This window comes from Castor canadensis, chromosome 4 (assembly GCF_047511655.1).
Source record: "Castor canadensis chromosome 4, mCasCan1.hap1v2, whole genome shotgun sequence".
NCBI classification, from domain to species: domain Eukaryota; kingdom Metazoa; phylum Chordata; class Mammalia; order Rodentia; family Castoridae; genus Castor; species Castor canadensis.
Genome location: NC_133389.1, coordinates 114828053 through 114850192, shown reverse-complemented (window position 1 = coordinate 114850192; position 22140 = coordinate 114828053). Strand labels below are relative to the sequence as shown.

At 37.1% G+C, this 22140-nt stretch overlaps 1 protein-coding gene across 4 annotated transcripts in view; it reads left to right on the top strand.

Annotated features, from left to right (window-relative positions):
- The first annotated feature begins 1688 nt into the window (after nt 1–1688).
- The window catches only part of Rbms1 (RNA binding motif single stranded interacting protein 1), a 202264-nt gene continuing 181812 nt past the window's right edge, over nt 1689–22140 (top strand). For all 4 annotated transcript variants that reach the window (XM_020175942.2, XM_074070942.1, XM_020175940.2 and 1 more), the window contains exon 1: nt 1689–1902. In XM_020175942.2, coding sequence (XP_020031531.1) covers nt 1828–1902 — 75 coding nt within the window. In that variant the 5' untranslated portion in view covers nt 1689–1827. The remainder of the gene's footprint in view (nt 1903–22140) is intronic.

The window sequence follows — 22140 nt, the reverse complement described above, 5'->3', positions numbered from 1 at the left end:
CATGTCCAAAATGTCCTCACATGAACTACACTTATTGTTATTAATTATTAATGATTATTTTTGCCAAACATATGACCTGGAAATTTGCCAAAATAACATAAAGATGATAAGGGTTTCAGTTCACCATTTCATCATAGTTTTAAAGCATCTTATTAAACTGCTTTTAAAATGTAAATCATATAAAGATGTAACTGGGTGACAAAATCATGTATTCCAGTTCGTCTGATTTACTTTGTGCTGTTAAGTGACTCTCAGATAACCAAAATGATGAAACAAAGTAATCCAGGTTTATTTAATAAATAAAAATTTCATTGCATTTTATTAGCTGTGCAAGGACAGCAATTTAGGAATGCTTTCTTACCTCGCCTATTGTACATTTTGGTATTATCTCTCTTTTAGCTAGAATATAAAAGTCTTCTGCAGGCAACTTCAGGGACCAATTAGCTCCATTAAATTATATCCAGTTATGTAGTGAACTGAACCACTGCTCGCTCGTCTGGGGCTGTCTAGGGCTGAGACAATTAGGAGATGGAGAGAGGCAGAAAGAGATTGATTTTATGTGTCATTGAAGCACACTGCAACAATATGCCAGTGTGACTTTCAAAATGGCCTTAAAATATTCCAAACTAAGGGAGTTTCCTTGCTCCTGAGTGGGAGTTGACAGACTGTCTGGCAGCATTAGAAAGAGGCAGAGAAAAGCTGATATCTATATTGTGTCCTCTGATAACATTCTGCCTCTTTGTGGTATTTCCCCTTAGAAGATTCCATCAATTTGTTGTGAGGTGTGTGTGTGTGTGTGTGTGTGTGTGTGTGCGCGCTCCGCGCGCGCAGAGACATGATTTCACCTTTCACATCTGGGGAAATCCAACAGAAGGACACTAACCCTCCCAAGGTCACCTAGAAAATAAGTGTTGTGGCTTGGTGTGGAAGTGGAACAGAACCCAGGTGTCCAGACTCTAGCTTTGTGCTTGGGAACTAAATAATTTTCCTTGTGAAAAAAAGAAAAATCATTAGGCTGGGGGTTTGGGGGCAAGTGAGGGATTAATCAGATTTCCTCTTTTCCTTTGCCTCCCTTCCCCCTTAGGAAGATTAAAAACTCAGGGAAGCAAGAGGTGCCCTCTCTGCAGTTCTTAAGCTGGGTTTCCCCCAAATACACCCCACCCCCGACACAAAGCGATCTGGGTTTCCAGAGCTTCTGCTCGTCTTACGAGGAGCCTGGGAGGTGAGGAGTGGTTAAAACTCAGCCCTCACCTCCAGCGGGTCCCGGGCTCCCCGGCGCCCAAGCCCCGCCCCCGCCCGCCCTTCCCCCACGGCCTCGGCACGCCAGCCCCTCTCCCCTCTCCCAGTCGGGCGCACCCACCCCAGATGCCTCCTGGCACCGGGCGCAGCCGCCGCCGTCGCCGCAGCACTTTTCACTCGCATTGATCGCCTCCCCGCTCCGCTTGCTCAGCTGCCCGCGAGAGCGCAGCGCGGCCAGCGCGCAGCCCTTGGCAGCCCCCGCGCAGTCGGGCTCCGGGAGGAAACTCCTTGGGAGCGCCCTGTCCGGGGTGTCCTCTGCGCTCTGCAGTGTCTTTCTCTTTGCCTGGGAGGAGGAAGAGGAGGAGGAGGAGGAAGAGGAGGAGGAGGACGGCGAGGAGGAGGGGGAGGAGGAGGAGGAGGAGGAGGACGTCTGGTCCCGGCTGGGAGGTGGAGCAGCGACAGCAGCAGCCGCCGAGGCAGCCGCCGCCGCCGCCGCCGCCGCCTCCGGAAAGGGAGAGGCAGGAGGGATCGAGACTTGGAAACCCCAAAGTGTCGGCGACCCTGCGCGGCAGGCTCCCTTCCAGCTTCATGGGCAAAGTGTGGAAACAGCAAATGTACCCTCAGTACGCCGCCTACTACTACCCCCAGTATCTGCAAGCCAAGGTAAAGGGGCGCGGGGGGAGGGTCGCGGGAGAAGGGGGCGGCGGGGGCGCGCGCGGGTCGGGCCCGGGGAGGGGCGCGCGCGGCGAGCCCCCGCCGCCCGCGGACGGACTTGATGGAACGTTGCTAACTATAGCACTGGCCAGGGCAGAGCCGGGCGGGCTGCGCGCGGGGCGGCGGCTTCCCGGGGAGCCGATTGCGGGGATCGGGTTACAGAAAACCGCGGGGGGAGAGACTAGACAGGAAAGAGCCGCCAGCCCCTTCCTGGCCCGAGAGGCGGGGAGGGTCGCGGAGCCGAGCGGCGCCCCTCGCCCAGCGCTGGCTGCTCGGCGGCTGACGCCTGGGGCCCGCGCGGCTGGCCCCGCTCGTGGCATGGCTTCGCGACCTCTTGTCCAGGGCCTGGCCCCCGGGAGCAGTGACTCTTCGCTCCCCTCGGAGTGGTGCGGAGCCTCCCGTCCCCCAGGGACGCCCCTCTACCTCCCTCGCGCGCGTTGACTGGGACTGGAGGTGGGGGGGGGGGCGGGACATTTTCCTCCCCGCCTCCCGCCCCGCCGCCCGTCCCTCGCCTCTGATCTTTGTGCGGTGTGGCACTTCACCTGGTTACTGATTTCTACTTTTACGCCGGTGTTTTGGATGGAAAAGTGGCCAAAGTTCACTCAGCATTCATTGATGTCCCTTTTAATCTTCTCTGTAGTTTTTGCAGAGGAGGGACAGTGGATAAATTTCGGTGCCGAGAAAGAAGTGACTTTGTATTTAGTTAGCTTTGGGTTTGTTTTTTTTAACTATCTGTTTACCATATATCGATGGTGGTGCTTTCTGAAAAGTGGCCTGGCACCCTTTTAGGTAAGGACAGCTGATAGAATGTAGTCTTACAAATTGTGAGTTTCTAGGGAGCCTGGGTACTTTGTTAATGAGTCTATCCTATTTTTATGATAATTCGACGCCTCCTGAACTAGTTTACAAAATTATTTGGGCCCGTAAAGATCGGAGATTTCACTGATTTTGGAAGCTTCTACCAGTTTGGGAAGGCAGACGGTGAATATAGCAGCCGCCTTCAGTTATTAACATCTAGCACAACGCCAGATACCTTCTAGATCACAAAAGAATCTGTAACTGCATTGTCTGAACTTTCTTTGCGAGGGTGCAGTCAGGCTCTGCGTGCTGGCAGATGGGCATTTCTGGCCTGGTAGAAATGATTCAACCTCCATAAGCTTTTCTTTCCTACAACATGTGTGGTCCATGTTATCATGAGCCTACGACATAACGCTGTGTTGTCCACATAAAAAGAACACTTGTCAGCGTCCAGGCCAGAAATTTCCTACCAGTCAAGGGCCTCTTTTTCACTCCCACCCTATTCAGATCTTACCTCTGGGTCACCAGAGAGCAGCAAGGTGGCAGCAGCAAGGATACCCACTGTTTCCTTTGGTTTCTCACATAATTGTTTTTAGAAACTTGAGGGAGATGCTAGTTTGTTGTGAATACATGGTAGCAGTTCCAAGAAATTTTGTAGGGTAATCAATGCACTGCCTTTTAGATATGTTATATATTTAATGCATTTGTTTAAATTATGCAGCATTGGGTGCTTAAAGGACAGCCTATTCAACACTTAACTCTATGAATAATAAATACATACACTCAGGTGAAGAAGAAAAAAGGCCATGTTTCTACAGGCACATTCACCTTAGTAATTTTTATGTACCATTAGTAAGTTAGAAACCAAATACATAACATTTAATATAGCTAATGCAATGCCATTTGGCTTTTTTTTTTTTTTTTTTTTTGCCCTGTAAATAATTGAAGAGAGAGACAAACTGGCAAGAGCCTGCTCAAGTAATTAGGGTCGGATCCCAGAAAGCTTTAGGGCCCATTTTCTGAAAGTGTGCTTCCTGCATAAAGCATTTAATATTGATTTGTGTTACAGTAAATGACATTCTCAAAACATATTTTGCTGTTTCTCCTATGAAACCTGAACTCCTATTACTCTGGCATCCCTTTGTTTCAGGAGAAAGGTACACATCTTCACTTGACCTATATAACAGAGTATCAAAGCGTGGTAATTAAATCTAAATTCCCTACTATAAAAAATATCTTGATTATTTCAGAAGGGTGCATCTTTAAAAAATGAAAAGTGACCAGATGCAGATTTTTAGATAAGCAGAGTTTGAAGCTTATAACCCTTCTTTTTCTTCCTCAGTATATCTCTTGGTACTCTGAGTCATTAAAAATAGACTTTACTTGACCTGTTGTTTAATAACAAGTGTTGCCCAATCTACCTAAAGAGTTAATAAACTCACTTAGAACCTGTTGTCTACTGTGATGATGCTTGCCTGTGTAGATTTAACCTTCCTGAAACAGGCAACATCACTCTGTTTAAAGTACATTGATGTGTTTGCTAGTCCCAGTTGTTTTGAACTTCTGTTTGAAAGCTGTATCAAAACAAGGGAATGGCATAGTTTTTTTAAAAGGTGGTTTGAACTTGTGGTTCAGAGGTAAATGTGATTTTCTTGAATCAAGAAGGAATAAAGAGATTTGATTACTTTCATCAGAGGACTAATGATAGCGATTAAAATGGCACTTTAAAATGAGTTTTGTTACCATACTTTAAAAAGTTGCGTATGTCAAACTATTCTTTTTTTTTTAACCATCCAGTCTGTTTTGACAAATTTATTTTGTAATTTTTCCCCATAAAACATTAGTTCATTATACTAGCCCCACAACATTTATGGGGTATCTTAGAACAGATGACTATATCGATGTACTCTATGCCTTGACAGAGAGAAAAATATCTCCAGAAGAAGGAATACATCTGCATTAAGCATAAAGTAAATTCGAGGTGTTATGGAGAACAGGACAGGGATGGAAATGAAAGATATTATGTAATTTTCCTAATACCTTAGTGTAGAGTAACATAGATTTCAAGTAACCTGATTTTACAGGCTGTTGGGGGTTTTTGTATTTCTTAGTCAATATTGCCTTATCACAGCAGGTTTTCTTTATCACCTGACCCACATTCTTTCTGAACTTTAACTTCATGAAGCTTTGTGAGCATAAGCCCATATCATTCTAAATGATTTTGCAAATTTTAAACAACTTATGCTATATTATGAAAAATAAAATTTGGCATCTACTTTTCAGCTGCACAGGAAAAAAATGGCAGTTAACAATTTAACTTGAAGATTTATAGATATACATTTTCAATCAATGGCTGTAGAATTTCATTTATTCTAAAGGCAACCCTAGAATCATGGTTTGTTCATTTTAAAGATACTAGTATGCACATTATTGCCAATGTTTGTAGGGAAATGTTTGCAGAGACTAAAAGATTCTATTTCTTTTGAAGAAAGGCAAGTACAAAACTTTCTTTACATGCTTTGCTATGTTTTTTGTACCAGCTAAAAGGAATTTGCTACATTTGTAATCTTTCTTCACATAGTTATGTTTCTCTAAAATGCATCAAAAGTTTGATTAAATTTTTGTGTATATAGCAGTATTGTTTTCTATCTTAAATGTTTCTAAGTCATTTGTTTTTAAGTCATTTTTTAAAATTTGTAAAAGTAAATACCGATAGACGTACCTGAACTCACCTTCAAAATGTGAGAGATAATGCATGTTATAATTTGGAACTCCATTAATAAAGGCTACAGAAGAAAAAAACCCAGTTTTTCTGAATTGAACTTTTGCATGCATTTACCATTTTCTTGAAATCTTTAACTCTTATTAGTTGTAGTCAAATTAATATTGTATCAAACAATCAAATTCTCTTGAAATTAAGGGTCACGATTTTATACATAAAAACTACGGAGTATAAGAAAGTAGATTGAAAGTACAAAGGCATAAGACATGGGGTGCTTGCTGGGGAATGCTTGGTGTCTTAAGATGTAACCACACTTATGAGGTTAATTAAGAAAGCTTACGATGTATCAATTTAGTAGGGCAGTATTTTACAATATAAATCAACCCCATTTTCTTCAGTGGGATACCGTGACTGTCCAAAAGTCATATTGTGAGACTCAGAGTCACGAAAATGTTAGCAATGAGCTTAGTTCTAATGCAACATTATAATAACCTTTCTTTCAAATAGCTTTCTTTTTAATTTCTCATGATACTGTTATTTATGTATCTTTTTTTTTCTATGTTAGGAGTCAACTTTTAAACTACTAAGAAGAAATAGGAAAAGAGAAGTATCAGTACAACTAGATATACCTCACATTTTTTGGCAATGTTGAATTTGAATTTAGATTCAAATGTGGACAATTTCTATGTAATACACTTTCAAGAAAAAAATTTTTAGAAACTTTACTGATGTATTGCTCTGCTTTTGTATTTTGCTTAATGATTTATTGAAACTATAGAACTACCTCAGCTTACCTTAATGGGTACTGAAATTTTAACTTACAGACCTTTTAACTAAAGACAAAAGGATCTTTTTTCTTTTCTTTTTACTAAAGAGGGAGTTACCAGAAAAGAAAATCATGCATTTTTTCTATGTCTGATTAACCAATAAAGATCATGTGAGAAAGATCTAGAGTGGAGGGAGAAATTTCACCTCAGTAAAAAGGACAGAAACACTTGAAGAAGAAGGGTTCCTTGTCATTTGTTTTTCATTAGATGCTCACAGTTTAACTTAAAGTTTATTTTCCCCAACCATGGTCTCACAAACCCCCTGTAAGCCTTTCTTCAAAGGTTATCAGCACTTCCCTGTTCCTTGCCTCATTCTCAAAACAGTAAATGCTCAATAAATGCTTGTTCGTGAACTGGTATTATTCAGAAAAATTCAGGCAGATTTATTTTATGCCAGAAAAATTTTATAGACCCAAATCTACAAATATATTTAATTTTCTAATGAAATCTTATGGTTTGGTCTGTATTTTGATTTGTTTTGTTCCTATAATGAAAACTTTCAAATAAAAGTAAATACCGATAGACGTACCTGAACTCACCTTCAAAATGTGAGAGATAATGCATGTTATAATTTGGAACTCCATTAATAAAGGCTACAGAAGAAAAAAACCCAGTTTTTCTGAATTGAACTTTTGCATGCATTTACCATTTTCTTGAAATCTTTAACTCTTATTAGTTGTAGTCAAATTAATATTGTATCAAACAATCAAATTCTCTTGAAATTAAGGGTCATGATTTTATACATAAAAACTACGGAGTATAAGAAAGTGGATTGAAAGTACAAAGGCATAAGACATGGGGTGCTTGCTGGGGAATGCTTGGTGTCTTAAGATGTAACCACACTTATGAGGTTAATTAAGAAAGCTTACGATGTATCAATTTAGTAGGGCAGTATTTTACAATACTATATCCCCCCAAATAAATCATGTATTGATTGGCCAGTACTTAATTTATGTGAAAATTTTTTGCACTATTCATTAAAGAATATGAGTGACAGAGAAAATATTATTGTCATATATTGAGGAAAATACACAGAATGAATTGGTAACTCAGCCTGTGTATGCCCCATATCACCAGCTCTCCACTCTGCCAACACTGCCCAGCTTGAACTTTTCTTGCTTAATTGTTCAGCAAGTTTGTATTTCTAGTATATTTGACATGGTGCAAACATTTATTTGTCTAATAGATAATAACTAGAATATAAACTAGGTTTGAGATGTTGAAAATTAATGACAGCTTTCTCTCAGATACTGACTCTTGCTAATCTGAAGTATAACATTTGGCCATCTAGTTTTTAAATTTGGAGCATCCAGTTTGCATCCTGTTCATTGGGCTATTAAGGAAAAACCAGGGATATGTCAAGTTGCTCTTAAGTAGAAGAGTTTTATTCAGTGTATAATGGCTTACTTTAAAAGAAAGCATAGTAATGATTTGTTAGTTAATTAAATGTAGCAATATAATATTTGGTATAAAAATCAAGCCAAATATTCAAGAATTGAATGTTAGTCTTGAGGATATTATGTGGGATGAATTTAAATGTTCTGGTTTTTCTCCTATATAATTTTAATGAAAAAATAGTAAAAGCTATGCCACAGGAGAAGCAGCCTTTGGGTGATTACCACTGAGAGTTTAGTAAGGTGATACACAGCAAAATGGCTCCTTAGAACCATGTGTGTTAGATACACATACAAATCTGAGCCCACACACAAATTCAATAATAGAAACTAAACATTTCTTAATCCGATAGATATGAGGAGAAAGGAAAAGTACAAAGGGAATGTGATGGCTAAGCCAACAATACACTCAACATACATCTCCCGTAATCTAATTGTTTATTTTTACTTAATGTATCTAGTCTCCTTAACATAATTATATGGATATTTAAATTTTTCAAACAAGCACTGGAAAATAAGTGTGTCAAAATGATGTGTGAGAAACAGAAAGGAAAGGGCAAAAATCAACATTAGACCTTCTAGCGAGCAAATGCGTAATATTAAGCATTGTCATTCTCCTTAGGTTATCTTTTAACCAGTTCTTAAACACATACATTTCCTATTTTAGACTATGAAGAATAAGTAGAGTCTTCTGGAAGGTTCTAAAAGAGAAATTGCTTGCTAATAGGGACACTTCCTTATAAACCCAGCGCTGTAAGCATGGAAAATCATCCTTTGCCTGAGGAGTTCCCATATTGGCTATGATATCTGTATTCTGGAATTGGGTTAAGTTTTAAGCTGGTAGTTTGTTGGGAATTTGTGAGGTTCATGAAAGGTTAAAACCCTTGTCAATCGATTGTGTTAACTGAGTGACCCCCAAAGACACCATTCTCTGTGCTTGATATTGGGAAGTGCTAGGGAGTAGAATGTCTGGCCCCTGCTTTCCAACACCTCACAAACCACAAGGGATGAAAGAATAGACATAATAGAAGAAATAAGCAAAGAGTATTTAGAAAACAGTATGCCCAGATAGTAGCATGTCAGTGAAGGGTCTAACAGAGAAGGCACTAAAATATATGTGAATTAAAAATTGCCATGCTTTTTATGAGAAAAAGTAAAGTACTAATAAAAGTTACAACATACCTGGCGATTTTATGAAGAAATTGGGCTTTAAATAAATGAATGAAAATTTCTTGAACTGATAATCTGCATTGTTTATTTTTTGCTTTATAATTCTCTTGAGAACATTTGGAATTTTAAAAGAATTACTTTTTTTGTGTGTTTTATGTTAATTCCTTCCCCTTAAAATTCCATACTCAATTACTTTATTTGACATTATTACTAGTTTTATGCTTACAAATGTGTTCTTAAGCCAACCTATTAGTGTTGTGACAGGCTGGTAATGTAATTGTTAGATGATGACATAATGGTTATACGGAATTGTTATTTTTATTGCTTTGAACTATTTCAAATGATGTTTATTTCTCTTTACTCATCAGCCTTGATTTTGGCAAAAGGGAGAAAATAAGTTTGTGGTTGTAAATGCTTTGAATTAGATCATTGTTTGTGATCTACACATTGAGGATGTCCAACGTGAGCTGCCTTTTTTTTTTTTCTTCTGAAAATGGGTTTTTAAATTTTTTCCTGATCTTTTGTGGACATCCCTTTATCTGGTCATTATCTAACTTTAATTATTTTCAAATAAGCTGTTATTCACCCTTGCAAATGAGCCCAGTGTTTTAGGAGTCCTGTCCTATCCTTGGCCTTAGAGCTTTGTGTGGGCTTAGAACCCATCCTTCTGGCTGCCTCTGAACATGGCTATGCAGTTGGGCTCCTGGATCACAGACAAACAGTGACTTCAGGGAAAGGTTTTGTACAACCAAATGAGATCATTTCATAGATGTCATAAATAATTTTCACTGGTCTTAAAAGAAAAATGTATCATCTTCTCAGCTCCCTAAGTGTGGGCCCATTTCACAAAATACCAGTTGTATTTTTCTGTGAGCTGAAAAATTGAATATTTAGGATAGCAGAACTGGATAGATACCATCATGGAATGTTATGCTCTTAAACAGAGTTTTTTAGGAGGAAAATAAAAGTTGCCAAAAATGAGTTTTATATTATAAGCTTGCATCTTTATTGTCCTTAAGTGACACTACACTATTTAATCATGATGATTTTGAGTCATGGTTGAGAGTTTATTTGTACTGGAGATCCTCGAAGCCTTCACTTACCCATAAAATCACAAGAAAATATTTTAACAGTTTATATAATAAAGTCTCAGGTAAAATATTTGATCATAGGAAAAGTAAATTTTATTAGAAATTTGTAATGGCATCATGTTTACTTTTGTATTCTCAACAACAGTTTAGATTCATCACTGAATAGGATTTTGACAAATGCAACATTTATGAAAAGGAAATTTTGCCAAAAAAATTTATTCTCAAGTCATTAACTAAAATATTCCTTAAGTTTTTCCTGATTCCTACAAAGCACAGCTCTGATTAATTCTTTTTATTTTGTTTTTGTTGATATTGTTATTGTTTATGAGACAGGGTCTTGCAGTGTTCCTGCCTTAGCTTCCTGGTGCTATGATTACAGGCACACACTACCATGCCAAGCTAATTTTATTGTTTTAAAAATGGAAGTCTTGGGGAAAAAAGCTTCTTAATATCAATTTCTTTTTAGGAATTTTCCACACAATCACCTGCATATTCTCATTTAAAATAAAAAATAAAAAGCACAGAAAGAATTGGCTGCCAGAGAATTGGTTAATATTTTCCTCATTCTCATTTTCTGTTAATGATTGGATAGACTTTAACCTAAAGCGAGTTGTGGTTCCAATGAGTTTTATTCTATACAGTTAACTTGTCAGTGAGTTATTTAGAACTTAAAGCTCATTTTGTATATAAATTGGCAAACTTAAAGGTAAGGTCCCCAGCCAATGACAGCCCTTAAAAGTTACCCACTTTATAATTCATATGTTAAATCCCACCATAGAACCAAATTACCTACAGAGGATCTTTCTTGGAGAAATGAGTGAGTGTTCAGGGCAGTAATTCCAGGAACCTGTCTTTGTCTTCTTGGGGGGATTGAGAAGACATTGCTCCATACAGGTCTTAAATAGGGCTTCGAGCTTTTAGGACTGGGGAAAGAAGATGGGAGGTGTGGCTTGTGACATCAGATGAGGGATTTGCAAAAGCAGCTGTTGATGCTGAAGCTTCTTTCAACTTGGCCAGGGTCTGGGAGCCCTCTTCACTCCTATGCTAGTTCCCCACTCTGGTTTGCTTTTCTTGATCTGCACTCAGATATAATGTCTTGTCTCCCTATGTAAAAAAAAAGAAAAGAAAAGAAAAAAGCAATTCAAGGCTTACCACTGGCTATATTACAGCCTCACCTCTTTTCCTGCTCTTCTCTAGCCTGGAATGATAATAAGAAGGAAATAAAAACACAATGTCAAAACTGCCCAGTTCTATTCTTCTCTTGTTTTCACTTGGTCCATCAAGGGTTTATAACTTCTGGGGAACTCCAGACCTTCTAGATAATCAGAAGATGATACATATTTGCGTTTTTCCACAATCCTGTTGAACACAGATCAAAAATCCCACCCTAAAAGGGCAAAGACAGAACCCATCTCCACTTAAGAGGATCCCTTGGTATTTTGTTTCTGGATTGTTGCTCAACAGACTATAGGGTGCCAAGAGCTAGACAGGGCCCAGTGGCCTGCAAAGTGGGGAGGAGCATGTTTTACAGCCCTGTCCAGCAGGGGTGGACAGTCCCATGATGTTTCCTTTCTGCCTGTTCCTGCACTCCTGTCCCCAGCTTTTCTTCCTACACTGTAAGAGCTGAGCCACTCTGGACTGACCAGCACACTAACAGGTATGTGTGACCACCACATAGCTACTCCTTCATCTGCCCAAATCAGCAACCAAGTATGACTGAGTTATTAGGGCTAAAAATTCTTGACTGTTTCTTAATGCTACAGATTATGATTAAGAATTTGCTAACTACAATTGCCCCCTTGAATTGGGTTTTCTCCTCTGATTCTTTATCCAATTTTATATGGAAATTTTAAATAAAATTTTATTTGGTAATGTATAAGTGTGTTATAAAGCACAGACATGATGTAATACTTTGAATAAGAGTGCATAGTTAGCATAACAGAAACTATTTTGATGACAAATGTCCATTCCTAATGAAATTGTAATTTAAATATGATATAGTCAAATGGTAGGCTGTTTACATTTTTTTCTTAATCCAAACTAAAATTTAAAGTCACATATAACCATTTTTCTGTTTCATGAATATTTTGCTAAACTATTTATGTAAAAATACTACAAAAGAATTTTGTGAGGTTTTTTAATTTGAAAAAAACTAAAATGATGTTGATGTGTTTCTTAGTAATAGTTTCCCAATTTATATTTTATTAATGGAAATCTTAAACATTGATTCTGATTGCTTTTGTATTTTAAAGAAGAGATTTTCTTAACATGCCACAAGAATTTAAAATGATAGTGGGTGACACCTTGTGCTCTTTTCTAACCATTCTGTGTTTGTCACAGCATTTAGATGGATGTCTCAGCAGCACAGAGTATTCTTCAGTGCGCATCCACTGAGCCTGCAGAATTTGATTTGACTGTGGGTCTGATGATTGCTGTTAGATAAGTGCACTGTGATAGCGATCTGTGTCTGGGCTCTAATGAACATCTGCCTTCTGGGGCGCCACCACAGCACCTTTCTTTGTTTTCTCTTCCTTTGCCTCTTTGATTTGAATCTTGTTAAACCTTGCAAATGAGGTCATTTTTGTTTGTTTTGCAGTATGCGAATGCCCCTATTTCCCTTTCTGGAAAAAAATCCAGATAGTGTAAATATGAATGAATGCCCTGGTAATTGAAAAAGAGACTGCAGGAAACCACAGCTGTAGTTCTCTTAACAGCTCAAACACAGTATACGAAAACATCAAGTTGAATAAAGGAACTACCTGGCCAACTTAATTAAATTTGATGAACACCTACTGAGTGGGCATTGCATTTGGCCCTAGAAGGTATGAATACGTAATTAAGACATAGTGTGTACTACCATGAACTCAGTCGTAAAAAACTTACTTATATTACTTTAAAATTTACACTGAGGTAGAACGTCCATACAGTAGGATTTGTTCACAAATTCTTAACAGTCCACCCAAGTGATAATATAACATTTCCAACATCCCGAATATACCATAATATGTCTTTTCTGTTAATGGGCATTTGGATTATTTCAATTTGGGGCTATTCTGAATAAAATTGATACAATTATTTTTGTTCATATTGTGCATTCACCATGTGCAGTCCTTAGAGTGGAATTATAAGTCAAGGGATACGTGTCTGTTTAGCTTTGATAGCTATTACCAGTTTCCTGTTCCTGTCAACAAAGCAAGAGAAATCTGCCAGTATCCTCACTAACACTTGGTGTTGTCAATTTTAGCCCTTCTGGTTGGTGATAGCTCATGGTTTTAATTTGCATTTTCCTGACGATTAATGATACTGAACATTTTATGTATTTATTTTTTTGGAGACAGGATTTTGCCATGTTGTCTAAGCTGGTCTTGAGCTCCTGAGCCCAAGCCTCCTGAGTAACTGGGACTACAGGTGCAGTACCTGTGGTTGGCTTACTTTTTTTCATGTATTCATTGGCCAACTGGTATGTTTGTAAAGTCTGTTTCAAGTTTTTGACTCACTTATAATGTATATACCATACAACTTAACTTTTTACTCACTTTTAAATTGGCTTGTCTTTTATTGTTTTGTGGACTTTTAAGAATATTCTGGATACCATCCTTTATTAGATATACATATATGAATGTCTCCCAGATTTCAGTTTTTCTTTTCACTGATTGATATTTCTTAATAAATAAAAGTTCTTCATTTTAATGAAGTCCAGTTTGTCAATCTTTTATGAGTGTTACCTTTTGTGTCTGTTAAGAAAAGCTTTACTTACTTTGGGGTCAGAAAGATAGTTCCCTATGTTTCCTGCTAGAAGCAGTATTTTATCCCTCACATTTAGGCCTGAAATAGATTTCTAACTAATTTTTTGAGTTTTGTGTAAATATGGTCAAGACGTTTTTTCCCATATGGATATATAATTGATCCAGCACTTGATTGAAAACACATCTTCACATTTTGAATTTCAGTGTTCCCTTTGTTATGAATCAGGTAGTCACATTTGTGTGGTTTTTTTGGTCTGGATTCTTGTTTTGTTTCATATGTAGTCTTCTGCCAGTACTCCGTGGTAAAGGACAGTAAGTGTATAATTTTTAAATGGTCTCAACCATTTTGCCTTTCTTTATAAATTTTGGTAGCAGCTTGTCAACTTTCATAAAACTAAATCTGCTACGATTTCTACTAGAATGACATTAAATTAATAGAAGAATTTGAAGTAGGATTGGTAGGATTTGGATCTTAACACTGAGATTCTCCCAAGCTATAAGTGTGATATATCTTTTATTTATTGCTTTATAAGTACCACTTTAAGTAATTAATAATAAACAGTGGAATGATACTCTCATTTAAAATACTCATTTCCTAAAGACATCCAATGATTTCTTCAGTCTGTAGTACGATAGTTGGCAAATACTCTGTGAAGAAAAAAATTTTTTTGAAGAGAGAGAATATTATCAGAAGTCAAAATTAATTTTGAAAAGTAGCTTGTCACTGAAACTTACACTTTTAGAACAGATGACATTCTTTTTTATTTTCATGAATATATCTCAAAATATAGCTTCTTTTCCTCTATACTCTTTCTCCTCTTTTTGAGGCTTTATTGATGTTGTGAAACTCCATTGCTATGTCTTAGACATTTATAAACATAGTAAATTCAATTAAATTAGTTTCATTTGTAGAATTTTCTGACCTCTTTTATGATTTTGGGGTTGAGGAAGGTAAATTCAGACAGTCTCACCATGTAGCCTAGGCTGACCTCAAAACTGTGACCTTCTTGCCTTAGTGGTGGGATTGCAAGCATGCTCCAACATGCCTGGCTCTTTTATGATTTTTGAATATGCTTCTGTATTGTGAAAATAAAGATCAAGAATTTCACTTAGATACTAACTTCTGAGCAATAGAACACACTGCTCTCTGAGCTTCAGTTCCTTTAAAACTTTTCTTAGATGTTCAAGAAATCTTACATATTTTTTTTCATGCTTTATATTTAAGGTTTTAAGCTTTGATTATTGCCATACTCAGCCAGCCAAAACAACTACATAGAACTTTCAAAGCTTATTAGTTCTGGCCAGGCTAGCCTAGGTTGAGTGGGCGGTTGAATAGATGACTTCTGAAGTTCCTTTCAACTCTAAATTTTATGATTCTGGGAATTTATAACATCCAGGAATCACAGAATGTTAGAATTGGAAGAAACTTTAAGATCATCTGGTCCAAGCACTCATTTTACAGATGTGGGAGGCTACTCAGAGTGAAGAGGCAAAGAGAGTTGGGAGGCTGGGCCTAACCTCACTTGATGGTCAATACCAGGGCCTTGGAGGAAGTAAGGAAGGAGACCACACACCACACATAGCTTTAGCAGTCCCTCCAGGAGACTGATCACATGGTTGGATAGGATGTAAATGGGACCAGCATCATTTGCTAGTGTCAACAGAAATCTGTAGTGGTCATTCCTGGGTCATTCTACAGTGAGGCCAGCCAGACTTTTACATTTCCCTCCACTAGCAGGGCCACTTCTCCTGGTTCGCCAGAACTGCCAGACTCTGCTTTACTCTCACACTTCTAACCCGTGGCAGTTTAGCTGTGCAGCACAGAGCCAGCCCTGGTCCTCCTCCATGGCTCTAGGTCTGTTTCTGTTTCTGAATTCTTCCTTTACCACACAGTCCTAAGGGGTTTTGTTTTTATAGTCCTGGGTCCAGGACCAAAACCTTCTCACTTTTTCAGCACAGCTGTGCTATCTGTAACACTGACAATGTAGACTCCAGACCTCTTCATTCTTACTAAAGTTTATCTTGCTATCACTAACCTGCTCGGTCAACAACAACCAAAAAGCCCAGCAAGACCCAGGTTAAACATCTTCTCTACTTGTTGAAGTCAGTTTCTCTTGTTCACCATCCTGATGGGAGTCACCTTATTCCTAAGCCAACCATGCCATAGTAGTGTGTTTTTCCCCTGAGACATGTGAACACAGTTGGGAGGTTGGTAGCCTGTGACACTCATCCTGCAATGAGGCTTCAGAAGCTGTTTTAGCCAATTATATGAATAGCCTTGGAAAGACAAAATGCACAGTAGGTGACATCAATAAGTCTCTGTGCCATTTGTGCCTTGCTTTTCCCTCATGCTGTTTGGATCATATACTTATTAAGTATAAGCTGCAAATGTCGTGACTGGCTATGTGCTGTGCATTAGGAAAAATCAGATACAGAAGTTGGAATATATTAAGCAAATAGGAGAGTGATTTTTCCACAATTTACAAAAGATTCACCAGTAAAAATGCCTCCTTAGTTCATTTCCATGTTTCATTGACTATTACAGGTCACTAACTCTGTGACAGAAAGTATAATTTATAGTTACCCCATCAGGAACCATGGCTTATTAAAAGTTAATTAGATATTAAGAAAAATGATTTGTGAAATAATATCTTAAGTACATTAAAAAGGATGAGTTTATTATGTTTGATTTATACCCAACTTCTTAGGATTGCATGATTGAGTAAAAGCAAGATACAAGTGTAATTAGCTGTGTTTGTTTTTGTTTATTTATCACTGTTTCAAGAGTCCTCTTCCTTGGTTGGTTCAAACTATATTGTCTTCCTAGAAGTGTGTGTGTCCATAACTGGTGACCGGAAGCTGTGGGAAATACAGGAGTTGACTGAAAGAACTGTTAGATGATTTAAAATTGTGTTGTCTAACCCAGCTTGGATGTGACTGTTATTATCAGGGAGGTTTCTAGTGAGGTGGTATGTTTAAAGAATGCGAAGAGGCACACCTCTGTACTGGGTCCCTTTTTAGAGAGTAATTGACTGCTTACACCACAAGATACTCTTGCTTTCGATGGAGGGACTCTTAAACAACATGTTGAGCCCAAACATTTTGCTATTAATAATGTCCACGTGTAAATAAATTGTTCCAAATCTCTCCGCAAACCAGTGGTGGTCTTGTATTTGGATTTCCTTTATTTCATGAATCTTCACTAATGAAGGATGGGCATGCTCTTCATGTTTAAGTTAAAAGTGTACATATTCAACCAGAGATTTACAGCCTAATAGGAAAGTGAAGGTTCTGATAAGCAGAGCAGATAAGGAATTATTAGCCCTAGAAATGCAAGTCATTTCTTTTCTGATACACACCTACTTCCTAAACTTAAAGTTTCTTGTTTTAGTACCATTCATCTAATTTTCTCAACAGATTACAAAGCTTTTGAGCATAGTTTACTCACATTTTTAAGAATATACAGGCAAATTGAAGAGGATAGATACAGTTCTCTGTTAATGTTATGCTCACTCTTAGGTGGACTGTAAAACCTCATTCTTAGGAAATGTTAGAAATGGAGACATAAGAGTTTACTAATTTGATTTTTCTTTTTCTTATTTATTTGAACTTTCACTAAGTGGCATTTCATTTAGACTATACTGTATAATAAATTTTACATTTAATGTTAGGAGGAAAAGAGTAAGAAGGTAAGAAAGTGTCAGGAAATAAAAAACATAGCATGAAGTCACAGGTGTATTTGGCACACATTTTGTTAGAAGTAATTTGTATCCACATTAGTCTCCTTCATAAAAATGTAAGAAGCCCAGGCTCCCAAATGCTGGGATACAAATATTGTGTATCACCAGTATCCAGCAAAAACATAAGATTCCTAAAGATAAGAATTATATTCGGTTTTGTGCCTACTACAAGGTTTTGCACATAGTAGGTCCTTAATAAATGTTTATTGGACTGAATCCATATCTTCTTGAATCCCTATATTCTGTTTACTTAATATAATAAATGGAGAAAGGAAGCCCAAACAGACTTATTAGGGATGAAATGCTTCGTTTACATATACATACATGATCACTTGCTCAGGAATTCATGATCAGACTGGGCAGCATAGTGACATCCCTTCTAAAAACATTTAAAAAAATTATAGGCATCCCTTGGTATATATGGGGGAACATTCCAGGATCGTGCCCCAAACCCCAGCAGCTAACAAAATCTACAACTGCTCAGGTTGCTTAGATACAATATGTAGTGTTTGTATATAACCTACATGTACTTTAAGTCATCTCTGATTACTTCCAATGCCTAATACAACGCAAATGACATGTAAATAGATGTTACGCTCTTTTTTTTAAACTGATAATTTTTATTGCTGTACAGTTATGCTGTATTTTCAGTCAAGTATCGGTTGAATCTGAGCATGGCAGACCCTGAGATGCAGGCAGGTAGCCAACTATGTAGCTAATATAACGTGTATAGAAACGAGGGGGCCAGTACAATGAACGTTTCTGCTCTTAGTGTAGGCATTATTAATGAAAAGCAATTACATTTCAGAAAGCAAGAAATGAAAGGCTTTATTTCTAAAGTCTATATTTCTTAGAATTAGCCGTAGGTCTGTAAGGGCCTAGAACTGTGTCTGTCAAGAACAAGTGGTTATTATATTAGTTAGGATTCTGATACAAACCACAGGAGACACTCACACTTGGTATTGCAGGAATGTTTACTAAATAGGAATATCTACATTTGTGCTGGCAGGACTTAGGGAAACCAAAAGGAGAAATGACATATAGGCTTCTTTTCTACTCAGAGACTGAGGAAGCAGAGCAGGGACAGTTGTCAGGCCTGGAGGACGACTGACAATGCTTTGTGGGACATTGAGTCTGTGGACACTTGTTTCCTATCCTGCTCAAGCCTACCTTCTCCACACTTGGCTATATTTGATCTGCCTTGAACAGGACATAAGACTTATGTATGAGATTTTGCCTTTTGAATAGATCAAGTTCTATATTTCATTATTTTTTTGAATTGGCTCTTGTGCTCACTAAGAATATTTTTGTGGTAAAATGGCATAAAACACCACTTAAACCATTTTTGTGCATTTAATTCAGTGGTATTAGGTTCACTCACCTTGTGCAGCTCACACTACTTGAGAATGTTTTTTTAAATCCTTAATATAGTGATGTTTCTAGTTCCATGGAGATTTTTTTTTTCTCTTCCAAAAGTAATGGCAATAAAATTCTTGGTGTTCTCATGCATATCAGTCAAGAAACATCTGTTAAATTCTATCACATGATATTTTAAAGTGATAGTAAATTAATTAGCAAAGCTATTATAAGCTTCTTCATCAAATTGCACAGAGAACGTATTGAAATAACTTTTAAAATAAAAATGTCACTTTAAGTAAGAAGCTGCTATTATTTTGCATATTTCCATTTCTGTTTTGAAGGAATTATGTCAGAAACCCAGCTAACACCATAGTCCAATAATATGTGTAAGAAAGAAAGATTATGGTTGTAATATATGGAATATGTCACACTTTGTGGCTCACCTTCCTTTCATGTACGGTCAAGTTTGTATAATATTCAGACTTAAGCTGATTTCCTTTTGTACATTTAATTGAGCTCTTGAGAAGATCATAACATAGTGAAAATTTTAACTTACTTTTATATGTGATAAAACATATAATTACCTTGCAGTGTTTTATAAAAATATAAGAAATAAAGCCACCTTTCTTCTACAACATGTTGCTATGGTAACCAGGTAAACAGCAATACAACCAAATGGTCATCAAAATATTTTTCCTTATAAACTGTGTTGATAATTCTTCATAGGACCTTGGAAAATTTGATTATCTGAGTAAAGGAAGAAAAGGCTCAGGTACTGGAAGAGAAATAGTCAAACTTTATTTGAACATAGAGAGTTGAGTGGGTGGAAATCTGTGTTGTTGAGAAAAAGAGTTTTCAGAGCAGACTGTTCTGGTATTTTATACCAATTATGTGCAGCTATTGCTTTGAATAATTTTGCTGCCCTGCTGAGATTTCCTTTTTACAAATCCTGGAGCAATTATAAGATGGAAGTCTGGAATGTATAAACAATGTCCTTTGAACAGTTAATGAACCTCATTCTTACAAAACTCAAGGGTAGAAATATACAACCTCTTATCCTATGGTTCTCTGCCTTCCCTTCCTTCTTAATCAAAAGCACAGAGACTAGTGTCCACTTCAAGATCGAACAGAAACATGAATTTTTGGTTATATTCTTTCAAATATAAATCCCATCAAATTAACCAAATCTCTCTCTTGCTGTAACGTAATAGCCAGTGTACTTAATGCCTATTCAGTACAGCTATTGATTATATATTTCTGTTCTGTTTTTAACTTTAACACAAGAATATGGAATACATTACCTTTTCCTTTAGCTCTGAAACAGAACACTGCACAAAGTCGGTATGCTTGGGGAATGAAATGACACCTTTAGATCCTAGCATTAGGCTGAGTTTCTAAATGCCAACTTGTTTTATGTGACAAAGCAATCTGCACTAATCAAGGCAAACAATATATAAAATCCTAAAGAGAAGTCAACTGTCACTTGGAGTTAACTGTAAAAAGCCTGAACTCCATTATTTTGCTGAACTTACAGACCTCATACAATGTTTACAATCAGGTTTGGAGAGTTGCCTAGCACTGGAATATATACAATTAAACAACATAGTTGAATGGCCCTTTATGTTAGCACCGCCAGAAGACTGCCATTATATTCACATGCTAGTCATTCTTGGAACTCTTAATGTAAACAGGAACGGAGAGCATTCATTTGTAATTCTATCGAAGTGCATTGGGGATTTTATTTTATTTTATTTTATTTTATTCACATAAACCTCCGTGGAAACTAAAGATAGCAATAATAAAGGGATCATTGAATGAGAATTATTTCTTTGACTGTCAAAGAATGGAGTACTGTTATTTTATTTGCAACTGAGCCTTGAACATTCAGCTCTCTGGACTTTTATTTAAGCTTATATAAACATGAAGAGTGTATTTAAATTAATTGCAAAATGAATTTTGTTTGAAAATAACACTAAAATTAATAAAAGTGTACTTTTATTAATTTTTGTGGCTCCTTCCTTCAAATTTTTTTTCTACAAATTGCAAATGCAAAGAGACAACAGAATATTACAGATTAAAATGAAACGTTTTTAAGTCTATATCGTGCTTGGTAAGTTAGATTAGGTCAATTTAATAGTTAAAACTAGACTAGAAATATTGGTTCTTCAGCATCAATGGCAATAGTAAGGGAACAATATACTACTAGGGTGATTTTTTAAAAAGGAAAGTGGAAATATATAAGGGATTGATGTATAGTTCTGTCATTCAGAGATATAAATGTATATTTTCAATATACATGTTGGATTGTCCCTAATGTATTTTTTCCTGTCAGTTTCTCAGGGACACTTGGATTTGTAATTCTAAAAACTAGTTCTGTTAATACCACAATAAAGCACGACTAGGTCACCTGACACAAAAAGGCAAAGGCGTGGCCGGATACCAGAGAAAGATCTGAGCTCAATTAGGTCTCTGGAGCCAGCAACTCCAGCTGTTTTTGCCTTCAGTTTCTAGTCTGTTGTCTGAAACCAGGGAATTTGTTAAGCATGTTAGCAGAGAGGTTTGAGCTGATAGACACAATGTTTACCTATTATATGGGGGGAAAAAAGAAGTGTCAGCCTAATAGATTAAAGACTTTCAACATGTTTTCATGACTGTCAGAGCATCTCAAACTATTAAAAAGTCACCTAAAATGTAACTTTTCAATACAAAATGAAATATTTGCCTCTCCCCATTCTTAGTTGTAAATTTGTAGTTTACAGCCTCACAGTACACACAACTTTTTGTCCTTTACTTGCTCTTACATATAAATCCTTCCTCTACTTCTCAAAATAGCTAGTGGGCCTTCACTTATCAGAATATATGAAAGGTTATATTGAGTTAGACCTAAGGATTTCCCAAACATGGTTTTGTCTCTACGTTTGGACAGGAAGGATAATCTTTTTGGAGTACTAGTTGTCAGTTGCAAGAGATCAACTAGTTGCTCCAAATATTCCTTAAATAAGCAACAGACCAATTATCTGTGAGAGTGACTTGACCATTCTTGAATCTACTTATTTGTTTAGGAAACAGCAATGTGATACTTGTGAACTGCTAGTGGCTTCTTTTTCTCAAGAAAATAAATATTTCAAACATGTTCTTCTACTCGTAGGTTAATTATGATTTTATAATCTTTAAAATATCTCATTTAAGTTAATATTTGTCCAGGTTGAAGAGTCCTAATTTTAAGATTTGTGATTTCATAGAACTCTCTGTTTTCTGAATTATTTTAGTTATTTTCTATTTTCTTATTCTCAAAAAATGATAATTATAGCATCCTAAGTGACCAGTTGATCCTTATTGG